At 42.5% G+C, this 14,197-nt stretch overlaps 1 protein-coding gene and 1 pseudogene across 1 annotated transcript in view; both read left to right on the top strand.

Moving 5' to 3' along the window:
• The window catches only part of IL12RB2 (interleukin 12 receptor subunit beta 2), a 70,349-nt gene that overhangs the window by 31,515 nt on the left and 24,637 nt on the right, over positions 1 to 14,197 (top strand). Inside the window, exon 10 of the mRNA XM_036256423.1 lies at positions 6,757 to 6,976. Coding sequence (XP_036112316.1) covers positions 6,757 to 6,976 — 220 coding nt within the window. The remainder of the gene's footprint in view (positions 1 to 6,756; positions 6,977 to 14,197) is intronic.
• On the top strand, positions 9,467 to 11,042 carry LOC118626131 (annotated as a pseudogene).

Genomic DNA, 14,197 nt, shown 5'->3' with positions numbered 1-14,197 from the left:
TTCCCCATCGCCCTCTGTGCAAAGGTTCCCGCTGTTTCCTGGGCTTGGAGTAAGCACTTCAGTCTGAGTCCATGCCCTTTCCTTCCAGTTAATGCAACATGTGTCCTTTAAGAAGAAAATCACCTTCTCTCTATATATATCGATTTGGATGTCAATATATGTATGAAAAGATATCACAGTGGGTAAAGCCACATTTAACCTTTGCAGTTTCCTCTGTTAATTTCTTCAGTGACCTCTCACTATCTTGATTAAAGCAAATTAGAAACTTTCTAATATTATGAAGCCATGGGTCTGAAAGAGAAATATCTGTGTGTAAATGAAGCTGAATTCACTCTTAATTCATTCAAACAAATATTTTAAAGCCAGTCTTTGGTAGTGGACACTGTGTGCCTCAGGGATATGGACGTGAACAGACAGATCCAGTCCTCGTGTCCTTGAACTCACAGCCCAGCAGGAGGACAGGCATAGGAGTGGGCACGAGAAAGGCTCTTGGGCATTAAGGAGGAGCTCACGGTTCAGCGGGGGGTGATGTTCGGGCTCATACAGCAGAGCAGGGAAATGGACAGTCAGAGAGGACCTCGCAGAAGGTAACACGGGAGCAGACCCCAGAAGGGCAGGTGAGCCCCAGGACCAGGGTGGAAGCACATTTGTCAGGAGGCCCTCTGGGGACCGGGGATTCAGCACAGAAGCAACGGGTCACTTGAGTGAAGTGTCGTCCCGTAGACATATAAAGTGAGCCACAAGTGGGAGCCAGTCGTGGGTATTTTAAACTTCTCTCACGGCCACAGTTTGAAAAATAAAAAGAAACGAGTGGAATTAATTTTTAAAAGATATTTAACCTAAATATATCTAGAATGGTTTTATTTCAACATGTAACCAATATTTTTAAATTAGGAATGAGCTCTTTTACCTTTTTTTCCTACTGAGTCTTTGAAAACTGGTGTGTCTGCCAAGCATCAGTCCAGGGCGGTGGCTGAGCGTTCCCCTCCAGCTAGCAGCGCATCTCAGTTCAGGCTGGGCACCAGCTCCTCGGCTTCCTGCAGCCAGGGGCTCCGTCCTGCAACGGACAGTGCAGCTGTGGGGCTTTTTGAAAAAAATTGATGAGAGAGAGAGGGGGGAAGGAGGAAAAAGAGAGAGAAAAACATTGACTTTGTTGTTCCACTTATTTATGCCTCCACTGGTTGATTCCTGTGTGTGCCCCGGCTAGGGACTGAAATCACAACCTTGGCATCTCGGGACAACGCTCTAACCAACGGAGCTACCTGGCCAGGGCCAGCTCTAGGGCTTCGATAAACAACACAGAAGGGAGTTAGAGAAACTCTTGGTTACAAAGGTGGGGAAAAGATTTGATGTTTATTATTCATCTGTTAAATGAAGTAATTCATTTAGATAAACAGCTATCCTCGAACCACAGAAGGCGAGAAGAAAGAGAAAATAATGAACCCCATGTGCCAGCCTCAGAAAGACTATTGCTAATAGAGGCAACTTACTCAGTACACTTGCTTTGTCTAGTCCCCCCTGTATTTCTCTGTATCATATGAATATCCCAGCCTGGGTCACATTGCACTGAAGGGGTGACTGTTTTGGCCTCCTCACCTGAAAGAGCTTCAGAAAAAGTAGACAGTATTATTTGTAACCTGATCTATACTGATGCAGGACGAAGGCCTATTGTAAATCCCCAGGGAAGACCGGCTGCCAGGAACCTGGGGGCCTTTTATAATGATAGGGTGTATCCAACCTCAGAATCAATATTTAACACAAAAGCAGCAGATGGGAAGATTTCACTAGTTTGTCACAATATTCAAATATCTCTCTTTCCTTTTCCCAAACCTTGTCCCATCGGAAGCTTGTTTCAGAAAGAATAGGTTGCTTTCCCTTGCTTACTAGTCACACATATTATACCAGCTGTAATGTAGGAGTCAGTGACAAAAATAAGGGAGGAGGTAGCAGAGAATTCACAGAAGCTAGAAAGCAGAGGTGGAAGGGGGTGTTCAAGTTTTGCTCTTATGAAAGTTTCCATTATTTTGCTGTTTTTCTAGCTGCAAAATGGGAATAGAAATTATGTGAGGTAGCTGCCATGAGGTATGACTAGCAATTAAATCAGTTCAGTGTAATGTAACACCTGGGCAGTGTCTGCTACGTGCTAGCATCACAGTGGTTAAGAGCTCATCCTCTAGCTAGAGCTGTGCTACCTGAGTTCATGTTCCAACTTTACCACTTCATGGCTGTGTGTTCTTGAGCAAGGTGGCTAACCTCTCTGTGCCTTATTCTCCTCATGAGTAAAGTAAATAATGGTCTATACCACATGAGGTTATTGTGAAGATTAACGAGAACTGTGAAAAGTGTTTGCAAAGCCACTGTTAGGAGGCAAACATTGTGCACGACACAGGATGCAAAGACAAGCTGGCAGGCTAGTGAGTAGACAGATGCATAGATAAATCTGTTCAATACAGTGATGTTTAAGACTTCCAGATGAGGGCCCTGGCTGGTTTGGCTCAGCAGTCAGAGCGTCGGCCTGCGGACCAGAGAGTCGCGGGTTTGATTCCGGTCAAGGGCACGTACCTCAGTTATGGTTCGGTCCCTGGCCCTGGTCGGGTTGTGTGGGAGGCAGCCAGTCGATGTGTCTCTCTCACATCCATGTTTCTCTCCCCTTCCCCCCTCCTATTCTATCTGAAGATAAGTTGAAAAATGTCCTCAGGTGAGGATTTAAAATAAAAATAAAAAGACTTCCAGATGAGGGATGTCTTTTGAGGCACTCCTCTTGGATTGGGGTCGCTGAACATAGCCATGAGTTCTGAAATTAAGGCAGCCAGACTTAAAGCCACAAAGTATATGTTCTTTGTAATCAACTGTATGACATTGGTGAGACTTCCTTATAGAGCTGTAATATAAGCCAAGTCAAGATGGCTTGGCTCTCCATCAATTGACAGAAGAAGCATATGACTGTGATGGGAAAAGTGCCCATTGTGATGATTTTTATATTAGAGTAAGAGAAGGGAACCCACCCACTGTCTTAACACCTGTTATGCGCCAAGCACTCTGTGCAACAGTTTACTTCCCTTAGCCCACTGAATCGTCCAGCAAGCCTATGCTGTACATAGAACTATCCTCATTTTACAGATTAAAAAATTGACCCTCAGAGAAGTAAAATGACTTGCCCAGGGTCACACAGCTGATGTGCAGTGGAGCAAAGAAGCCAAGGGTCTGCCTAAAACAAACTAAAAAAGTCTTATCAGGAGTTTATTTTTTAAGTCCTAAGAAGAAATAAGTCATCAATCCACAGAAACACCCTTCCTCTAATGTACTTTACAACAAAACAAAAAATAGAAGCCCTGAATTCTGACATGCTACATTTTGTCCTATCATGGATTACAGTCATCGAGTTATTTCTGATGCTGAAAGCCTTTTCAGGCAGCAGAACTCTTGTAATGGGTTTACAAGGGAGTTATCCACTCTTTGCTTCTCCGACAAGCCAAAGTCAGAAAGGCTAAGTTCATGAAGTTAAGTCATTTCCCACTGGACAGAGTCGGAAGAAAACTGAAGGAGAGGGGCAGTCGGGCAGCTTTTCCTTTTGTAGTTAACTCTTGCCAATAGGAAAGGGTGACAGTAGGAACACTGGCTTGAGATTGGCTTCTGCACTGCCCAAGAAGGTACAAGAATGACCAGGTCTTCCAGACACTCCCAGGGATGCCAAAAATGGTCCAGACTGCCCTTCCTCTCCCATATCCACCAGAGGGCGCACTAAAATCTCACAGGATTTTTCTGTGGGGACTACTTGAGTCAGTTTCTCAACTGTTCCCAAGCTTCAGCACCCTCCTCAGAGTGGGGAGTTTTAAGGACTAAATGTAATAGGTGTAAGCTCCTGTCTCATGATATGGCTCAATAAATGATAGTTTCTCACTTATCACTCACCCAAATAAACAAACAGTGAAATAAAAATAAGTTCATCTGGAAAGACCCAGCTGGCTCCTCAGGTTGCAGTCCTTGTGGGTTCACAGCTTGTCTCATGACTCATGGCATTGTCTCTGGGAAAAAAGAATTCTGGATGTCCACCACTCTGAAATTGCTGACCTCACGTCCACTGTTGATGCTCCACATCAGAATGTACTACAACTTCACAATTGGAGAAGCTGCTGTGCAATTTGGGGGCAGAAGGGTGACTGGGGATTCCAGCTATGAGACACAGTGGCCCATACTTACCAGTTCATCGTCTCAGACTCACTAGTGTAAGGAGAAGACATCGGAGTAGAGGGTTCACCAGTCCACCAGTCAGGAGCCCTGGGTTCCACTTCATCTCCCTGGGGCTTAGTTTCCTCACTGATGAAAGGGAAAGTTGAATTAATTATTAATCTGTAGAATCTTTTCCTGTTCTGCTGTTCTCTGATGATATTCCATTCCAGGGCCAAGGGTAATCCAAGGGTGATGGTTGACATACATTTTTTGCAAATTTTATGTTGCTATTTTTTTTTTTTTAAAAAAGACAAACTAATTATACTGTTTTCAGTTGCTTCAGTTGTTACCAGCCCAGCTGGATAAAAAATACTTGTTTTCTCATTGGCTTACTGAATTGTTTTGATCCAAGGACCCTGTTGGCAACTGAGGCCTGTTTTTTGAATTTGGTGAAGGAGACCAATTACCTGAGAATGGTTAACCTCTGTCCCAAAACCCGAGTTTGACATTTTATACAAGCATAACTTGCAGGATACCATATTTATATGTCTAACTCCCTCAACCCCAGCCTCACTTTCTCACTGACACTTTAAGATATGGGATATCCAAGGAAAAATGCAAAAGTATGGTGCAGGCCCTTTACTGTCCTCTGGGAACCGTCACTCATCTTTCAGATTCGCACCTTTGTTTCCTAGATCAATCATTGGGCAGATTTTCACAGCAGTCACTAGGCAAGTTCATTGGATCCCGGATGACTTGACATTGCCCCCTTCTTTCAGCACTCTACCATAGGACTGAATGAGATTGTTGAGGTGCCTATGAGGGACAATGAGAGAGACAATAAAGACTGATGTGCAAGATGTTTTTTCCAATTAGGGCTCTGTTTGCTTAGTTGTCAGCGTGGGACGGAAGCCTCTGTGTCCGTGGGAAGAATGGAGAGCTTGGTGAACCTGGTTAACTATGGGGCTGCCTTCGGGTGGGGGGTGGCATGGGTTGGGGGTGGGGTAGTAGTCCTACCTCTGGACCTCCAGAGGAAACAGATAGGGAAGGACAGAATGAGAGAGAACTGAAGAATTGGTCTTTACTAGCCAGATTTTACTTTAATTTATCTTGTCTTTTTCTTTTTTCTCTTATGACAAAGGACATGTTTATTAATAAGTTTAGAACACCACAATTTCAAAAGCACTCACCTATTTTAATTCATACGACAGATCCATGGGAACAGCTAAGATGGACATTTGGAATGATGGACATTTTCTTGGTTCTTGCCAGGACCCAAAGACGTCTTCTAGGGAGGGCTGGCTGTGCTCCCCAAGCAGCCCTCAGCAGCACAGCATTTACCTGGTGCACTGGCCATGGTTTAACATCCAGTCTTGGGCCTCGTGGATCCAGAGAGGCACCTGGACAGGACCTGCATTAATCAAGCTCCCAGAGACTAAAATATAATTAAAAGCTGCATGCTCGTGATTAATTTATAGTGAAAAATACAGCTGTTAGGCGAACCAGAAGGCTTGAGTCAGCAGATAGGAACATTCTTTCTCAGTATGCTAGTTATTTCGGAAGCCAAATTATAATCAGAAGGGCAATTTGCTCACTTAAAGTGAAAAATACAAATTTTAAGTGAACCAGATGTTCATGTTAGCCCAGCCTCTCCTGACAAACTACATAGGAAACAAATTATTAGAAGATTGCTTAGGGAGTAGGGAATCCGAGAACGGGGTATTTCACAATTTTAAGGTGTGTCTTTCAGCAGCTCGAGGCCACCCTGCACCCGATGGGACGAACAGCCTTGCCAAGAAAACTGTAGTGTTTAAGTCTGGTGAGCTAAGCCTCCCTCTCTATGCAGCGGGCATGGACGGGCACTGCCGGTGCTGACCCTGGCAGCTGTCCATTCCCATCGCTTCTGTTTCCCATGGTCCTTATCCAGACAGGGTCACAATGCAAATAACTAGTTTTCTGCCTACTTTCTGGAATTGTTCCCAAATGATCTCAATTGGAATTTTTGCAGTTCCAGAAACTCATTAGTTACACATTTAAAAACAGTGTCTTGGTTTCCTAGCACAGGTGGCTAATCCAAGTCACCAAGTATAGATTTCACTAGTTTAGCTCTTGAAAATCTTGTGTTTGATTTTGTGAGCAACATTGCACTTTCTATTTAAAAAGGTGTGTGTGTGTGTGTGTGTGTGTGTGTCACAAGTTAGAAATGGGGATTCGAGGGGTTGGGTGCCTGGCCCTCACAGCTGGTGATTGGTAGAGCTAGAACTCAAACCCAGGTCTGAGTTTAGATCCTACTCTTGTTCCATTGGATATCATTGAGTTTTCTACTGTTAGGAAGTTTCATCTTGAAGCAAGAAAGGAAAATCAATGTGTTTTTAAGAATTAGCTTGTAAAAATGTTAAGTGATATTTTTCTCTAAATGATGGGTGTGGGCAGCAGCATAAGGTGTGCAGTCGAGGAGATGAGAAGGTGTAAAAAGGTCACTCAGATGTAGCCACCGGCTGGCTGCAGGGGACCACGAGGTCCAGGCACGGAGCATCCAGTGTCCTTGTCTGAGCCTACACAGTAAGTGGATGTGTTTTGTTGCAGTATCTGAGTGTCTCAGAGGCAAGAGGGAAAATCCTCCACTATCATGTCACCTTGCTGGAGGTGGCAGGGGAGAAAACCACACTACGGAACATCACAGAGAATACCTCCTGGACCTGGGTCGTTCCCAGAACTGAGAACTGGGCTGCGGCTGTGTCTGCTGCTAACTCAAAAGGCAGTTCCCTGCCCACTCGTGTTAACATAACGGACCTGTGTGGGGCAGGTAAGTGCCGACTTTTTTTAATATTGCCTGTGGGAAACTGTGTCTTACTCATCTCTTATCTTCCACAGGCTCAGCCCAGGGCCTGACATGAGTAGCATAGGAATTTAGACTTCAGAGTCAACAGCTCTCAAAGGCTCTTTCCCACTCGGACAACGAGTGGCTTGGACAAGTGAATTAACACCTCTGAGCTTCCATTTCCCCGTCTCTAAAGTAGGGATGACATCATATGCTTTGCAGGTCTCTGTAAGATTAAATGCAGAGACTAATACAGAGCAGGTGCTTAATAAATGTTAGTTAAGGAAATATTTGTTACACTGATTTGAACACGAACATCTGGCTAATTTTTCCAGAAGCAAGAATATGTGCTGTCACATTCTAGGAGAAAACATTTTACACTTATAATAAATCAAAACTTATTTTAAAACCAACAGTATTAAACTGACATTCTGGCTGTAATGAAACTGTAGTAAAATTTTTACTATACTACAGCTCTTTATTTCACAAGTTTAGATATGTATCCAGTTAGCTACATTAAAAATCTCCCTACTAGCTATACACATTTTATGGCTGCATCCTCTGAAAACTAACTTCTCTGGATAAAAGCCTGTAATTAGTCAAAAAAGAATGGATACTAATGGATCTGTGTTATAAAAAGGCCTAACTTTTCCCAAAAATACTTAATAGAATAAAACTCTAATTAGATCCTTCCTTAAAATTCAGTGTAACAATTTTATCTACATGTGAGTCTAGCAATCATAATTTTGAAGAAGCTTCTACCAAAACACAATTATTTTATATATACTCGTTAAATCTTGATTATATATCCTTTCAGTCACATATCTATAAACAGAGAGATAATAAAGTAATAAAAATTAAATTACTAGAAGAAAGTACAAGTAAATATTGCTACAACCTTGGGTTGGCGTATGAGTTAGGAATTGCTCTCAGGAGTAAGGGTTGCTCCGACCAGAGGCCTGAGTGTCGTGGTTATCTACTCTCGCACATTGAAGAGGTCAGAAGTAGACAGCCGTCTACGGGGCCGGGGCCGGTGTGCTGGCTTTGTGACACCATCAGGACTCCAGGCTCCTTCTCTCTGTTCCTTCTGCCAAGTCGGCTTCATCCTCAGGATGGAAATGGTCCAAGGCGGCTGCCAGAGCGCTAGCTTTTCCATCTCAACAGCAGAAAAGAAGGAAGAGAGAAGGGTTCACCCCTTCTTGGGGAGCTTTGCCTCAGGTCACACACAACACACTTGCAGTCATTGACTAAGTGGTGGCCTGGCCACACCGAGCTGCAGGGGAGGCTCAGGAGTATATTTCCGGCAGCATGTTGTCTTGCTAAAGAAGGTGAGGGGGGTGTTTGGTGGGCAGCTGGTAATCTCTCCCTCCTGTGAGACAAGCACCTAAGGCAGAAACCTCAAGGAAAAAATGGATTAACTGCAGGGGGGAAAGCTCAAACGCTGCATAGTAAAGTAAAAATACTTTAAAACACCAAAAATAAAATGTTAAAAACATCATTTTTTTTCAGAGAGTAACATAATAAAACCATGTTCCCATTTTCAGATCTAACAAATGTTAACATTTGTTAACAGATTTTTTTCTGTTTTTTTGAATTTTTTTTCAATTACAGTTTACATTAAATAACAGGCAACTTAAATAATAAATATAAAAAGAACAATAAAGATAGAAAATATGTGCAGCCTAATTAGCAATCAATGAGATGCAAATTTTGAAAAAACATGAGAAACCAAATCAGACTGAAAAAAGACTAAGCAGAATTAGTATAATCCACATTGGTGAGAGTTTAGGAGAAAGTATTCTGTGCCCTCCTAGTGGGTGCGTAAACTAGTACAACTTTCTCAAGAACAATTTGGCCCATATGTAACAAACTTTGAATATAAACATATCTTGCCCAGGCCAGTTTGGCTCAGCAGTTAGAGCATCAGCCCGCGGACCAATGAGTCACGGGTTTGATCTGGTCAAAGCCACATACCTCGGGTGGGGTTCGTCCCAGCCCTGGTCGGGTTGTTTGGAAGGCCACCAGTCGATGTTTCTCTCTCCCTCTCCCTCCTTCTTTCCCTCCCTCCTGCTCTATCTGATGATAAATAGAAAAATATCCTCAGGTGAGGATTAAAAAATAAATATAAACATATCTTTGACCAAGACATCTTAGCATTAGGAAAGTATCCTCAGCAAATAATAATTGCTTAAAAATATAGGCAAAAAGATCTTTGTTGGGAAAAACAAAAACAAAAAAAAGAGTGAAACAGCACAAACCAACTAAACGTAAAATAATAGGGGAACTGGTTGAACATATCCTGACTCTCCGCGGCGTACCTTCCACACTAGCATTAGAGGGATGTTGTGCTATGTTTCATGGCCATGGGAAGATGCGCATAATAAGGACAAAGGTAGGCTTTCAATAGTGTATATGGGATGATGTCATTTAAAATAAACATTTACATGAGAGTACATTTTTGCAATTTAGTGGAATATGGATGGAAATGTTGATAGAGGTTATCATTGCATCATGGGATTACAGGTGATTTTCCTTCCCTTTGGCTTTTTCTATTTTAAAATTTTTTCTTCAGTGGATAAGTACTACATATGTAACTTTTAAGAAGTGAATTCTGTGAGTGAGATTGAACTCATAACACTGTTTAGTAGCCTGCTGCTTTTTAAATGCAGTCTGTCAGATTACCTTACTTCTTCAGACCTCTCTGCAGATGAGTCTCAGGGATATAAACCTCATGAACTTTCTGGGCCCATTCTAGGCTCTTTGTTTAGATTTGATAACAACCTCTGAAAATGATGCATTCACTATTTTAGAGTTGGCCTCTACCTTATTATTCACTCAGGAGTCCTTTATTGAGTATATGCCATCTAAGTCCCTTGGAATCCAGCAATAGGTTAAAAAATACTGGCAAGGGATCCTGCGCCAGAGCAGAAGCATGTGGCAGACATTGTCTTCTCGGCGCCACTCTTACTACCCTCCGGGAAGCCTTCTCTCCCCTGTGCACAGTGGCAACTCTTAAGGAAAAACTGACTGCACCGGCTGCAGAAGAAAAGGCAGGAATCCCAAACAATGAGATTACTGCCGTGGGTGTTGGACAAGTTGGCATGCGTGTGCCATCAGCATTCTGGGAGAGTCTCTGGCTGATGAGCTTGCTCTTGTGGATGTTGTGGAAGATAAACTCCAAGGAGAAATGATGGATCTGCAGCATGGGAGCTGATTTCTTCAGACACCTAAAACTGTGGCCGATAAAGATTACTCTGTGACCGCCACCTCTAAGATTGTGGTGGTAACTGCAGGAGTTCGCCAGCAAGAGGGAGAGAGTCGTCTCAACCTGGTGCAGAGGAATGTTAATGTCTTCAGATTCATTATTCCTCAGATCATCAAGTACAGTCCTGATTGCATCATAATCGTGGTTTCTAACCCAGTGGATATTCTCACATATGTTACCTGGAAACTAGGTGGATTACCCAAGCACCATGCGATTGGAAGTGGATGTAATCAGGATTCTGCTAGATTTCGCTATCTTATGTCTGAAAAACTTGGCATTCATCCCAGCAGCTGCCATGGATGGATTTTGGGAGAACATGGAGACTCAACTGTGGCCGTGTGGAGTGGCGTGAATGTGACCGGCGTTTCTCTGCAGGTACTGAATCCAGAAATGGGGACGGACAATGACAGTGAGAACTGGGAGGAAGTGCACAAGATGGTGGTTGAAAGTGCCTATGAAGTCATCAAGCCAAAAGGATACATCAGCTGGGCTACTGGATTCAGTGTGGCTAATCTCATTGAATCCATGTTGAGAAATCTATCCAGGATTCATCCAGTGTCAACGATGGTGAAGGGGATGTATGGCATTGAGAATGAAGTCTTCCTGAGCCTTCCATGTATCTTGAATGCTTGGGGATTAACCAGTGTTATCAACCAGAAACTGAAGGATGATGAGGTTGCTCAACTCGAGAAGAGCGCAGATACCCTGTGGAACATCCAGAAGGACCTCAAAGACCTGTGACTTCAGACTCCCAGGCTGTAGAAATTCAGAAATTACAGTGTGATTAACCATGAGCCTTTAGTTCCTACCCATGTACATGGGTCACAGTTTGCTTCTCTCTTCCTAGATATGTGAATCTGGGCTCACAGAATCAAAACCCGTGCTGGGATTAATGCTTGCAGTATGAGTACTTGAACAAATGAAATTAACTATCGTAGTGTGAAAAAAAAAATACTGACAAGTGTGGTGACTTAGAGGAAGGGCAATGTCAAGTTGATCTGCTTAGCTAATTCCAGAGAAAAGAGCAGTTAGAAAGGCCCTTTGGCTATGTTAGCCTATCACCTACCTAGCAAAAGGTCCTGCAAATCATAGGTGTTCAATAAATATTTACTGAATGAGTATATTTCATTAAAAAAAGTCCTGGCATAGGAAGTCAGATATTAAGGCCAATGAAGATAAAAGAACCACAGCTGGGGAATTCCAGGAACCAGAATTATGCAGGTTACAGGCTCTCACTGCCATGCCCAGCCCTGAGGATGCCAGGAGGGCAGAGCGCCTGTGCAAAGGGGAGTAGTGATGAAGGGGGAGGGCTGAGGTAGCACTTTCTGGTTGCGTCCCATTTTCTTGCCTGTGTTGTTATGATAGGATCATTGCCTGGGCATTGCTATTACTGGGTAGGAAAGTCCTGAGAGCAGAGCAGAGTATCTTCAAAGAAGCCCTGGAGCCCTGACCAGTTTGGCTTAGAGTTTAGAGTGTCGGCCCGTGGACTGAAGGGTTGCAGGTTCGATTCCTGGTCAAGGGCACGTACCTCAGTTGCAGGTTTGATCCCTGGCCCCAGTCAGGGTCATGTTGGAGGCAATCAATCAATGTCTCTCTCTCCTCCTCTCTCTGTCTTTCTCATCCTCTCCCTCTTTCCCTCCCTTCCATTATATCTAAAAATCAATGGGAAAATGTCCTTGGGTGAGGTTTAACAAAAGGGGTGGGGGGAGGAAGCCCTGGAACCTAACTGGGGAGAGTTGCTGAGAGCAAAGAGTTCCTGTGAGCTGGCTGGCCTTCGAGATTTCTTGTGCCATCCACCCTGTGGGCCTGGTAGTTACAAAAGAGAATAACAGCCCCGCTCTCCCGTGAAGGTCAGTGCAGACATAAAGGCACAGGTAAATTCTGGAGGTGCCAGGGACACACACGGGGAACCTGGGAACAGGTAGAGCTCAGGTTGCATCCCTACAGGCTCTCTGACCTGGAACTGTCCACCCTGAGAAGCTCCTCCTCCTTACCTAAACTTACCTGTGGGAGCAACAGCTAAGCTTTCACCCCCCCTCCCCCAGAAAAATGAAGGTCAAGGCTGCTGATCAATCTAAGAAAATAAAACATAATCCCAAAGGCGAAAATTAGGAGAAATCTGAGGGACCCAAGTTCAGGGTGGGGGTGAGGGGAGGCAACAAATGGAACAGCTTGTGCCATAGAAAATATAACTAATGCAACAGAAAGAACGAGAGTTTAGAATAAGCATAATAAGTATCCTTAGGAAGGAAGATAAGAGAGGATGATAGAAAAATGAATTAGAAATGGGTGGTTGTGAAGAAGCCCCAAATAAAGAAATTCAGAAAGGAAAGTCTAATTGTTGAAATAACTCAGCCAGCCCGGCCGGTGTGGCTCAGTGGACTGCGATCCCATGGACTGAAAGGTCCCGGTTTGATTCCCAGTGAGGGCACCAGCCTGGGTTTGGGCTCGATCCCCAGTAGGGGGCATGCAGGAGGCAGCTGGTTGATGTTTCTTTCTCTCCCTTCATCTCTCTTTTTTAAAAAAATCAAAAAAACATATTTAAAATAATAATAAAATATAACTATTCCACTTTCTGGGGAAAAAAAACTTAGCCAATGTGTCGGATAGCAGGGAGGACTCATCAGAAGATTGAACGAATGAATGGAAGATTAGGTAGGAAACTCTTCCAAAAGGCATCAAATACGGGAAAGAAGTTGAAAAAAAAAAAAAAAAAAATGAGATAATTTAAAACACTGAGAGACTTAAAAAAGAAGTAATGATAACCACTTAAAAGGAGTCCCAGTGAGAGAAAAAAGTAAATGAAAGGGAATTTTTTTTTTTTCAGCGAAAGTAGAAGGGAAGGAGAGAGCGAGGGAAAGAGAGAGAGAGACATCGATGTGAGAGAGAGACATCGATTGGTTGCCTCCTGCAGGACCCCAGCCAGGCCAGGGAGTGAACCTGCAACCCAGGTACATGCCCTTGACCGGAATCAAACCCTCGACCCATAGGTCTGAGAGCCAACACTCTAACCACTGAGCCAAACCAGCCAGGGCAAAGGGAAAAATTCTTGAACATTTTTATCAAGAATCTTACAAAATGTGTACCACTCTGGTGCAGGATGTCGGTATAAGGGAGGCAATGTGTGTGTGAGAAGCTCTGTACCTTCTGCTTATTTTGCTATAAGCTTAAGACTTCTCTAAAAAATGGCCTACATTTTTAAAAGGTTGCAAAAATAATAGTGCAGAATGGTCAAGCAGGGTTGGTCCAATGAATCTAAAGATGGAACAATATGAGAAAAATGTATCAATGTAATTCATCACATTAATATGGAGAGAGAGAAAAAGGATATATTCTTAACAGATGTAGAAAAGTATTTAGTTAGAAAAAGTTTTCAGTAAGTAATATATTATTTTTAAAAACCTATATGGAAACTATGAATAAAAGAAAACTTTTTAGTTTTTAAAACTTTCTACCAAAAACATATTATATATGTGTTTCATCTTAATAAAAATATGTAGAGACAATTTTAAAAAGGGAAATAAAAGATTTAAAGAACAGAAGGAAGAGATATTTTAAGTATGTAGCTAATAATATTATTATATAGAAAATTCTACAAAGGCAATAGAAAAAATAATAAAGCTAATTAGAGTTTATCAACTTTTTCAGAAATAAGAATAACACACACAAATTAATAGTAGAAAAAAGTAGAAAATAAGATGTCATTTATATAGCTACTTAAAAGTATAAAGTATCTAGGAATTAACCTAACAAAGAATGCATGAAAACTTTGAGGAATTTTTTAAAGTCCATTAAAAACTATGAAAGGAGAGCTGAGTAATTTCAATGAAACAGCATATGTATGAATGGAACGATTTAACATTGTAACAACATCAGTTTTCCCTGAATTAAGCTATATGTTTAATTTAATTCCAGTATAAAATACCAGCTAGAATTTTCAA

This window comes from Molossus molossus, unplaced genomic scaffold (genome assembly GCF_014108415.1).
Source record: "Molossus molossus isolate mMolMol1 unplaced genomic scaffold, mMolMol1.p scaffold_m16_p_12, whole genome shotgun sequence".
Classification (NCBI taxonomy): domain Eukaryota; kingdom Metazoa; phylum Chordata; class Mammalia; order Chiroptera; family Molossidae; genus Molossus; species Molossus molossus.
The sequence above is the reverse complement of the archived record's forward strand: the minus strand, read 5'-3'. Positions and strand labels throughout refer to the sequence as shown.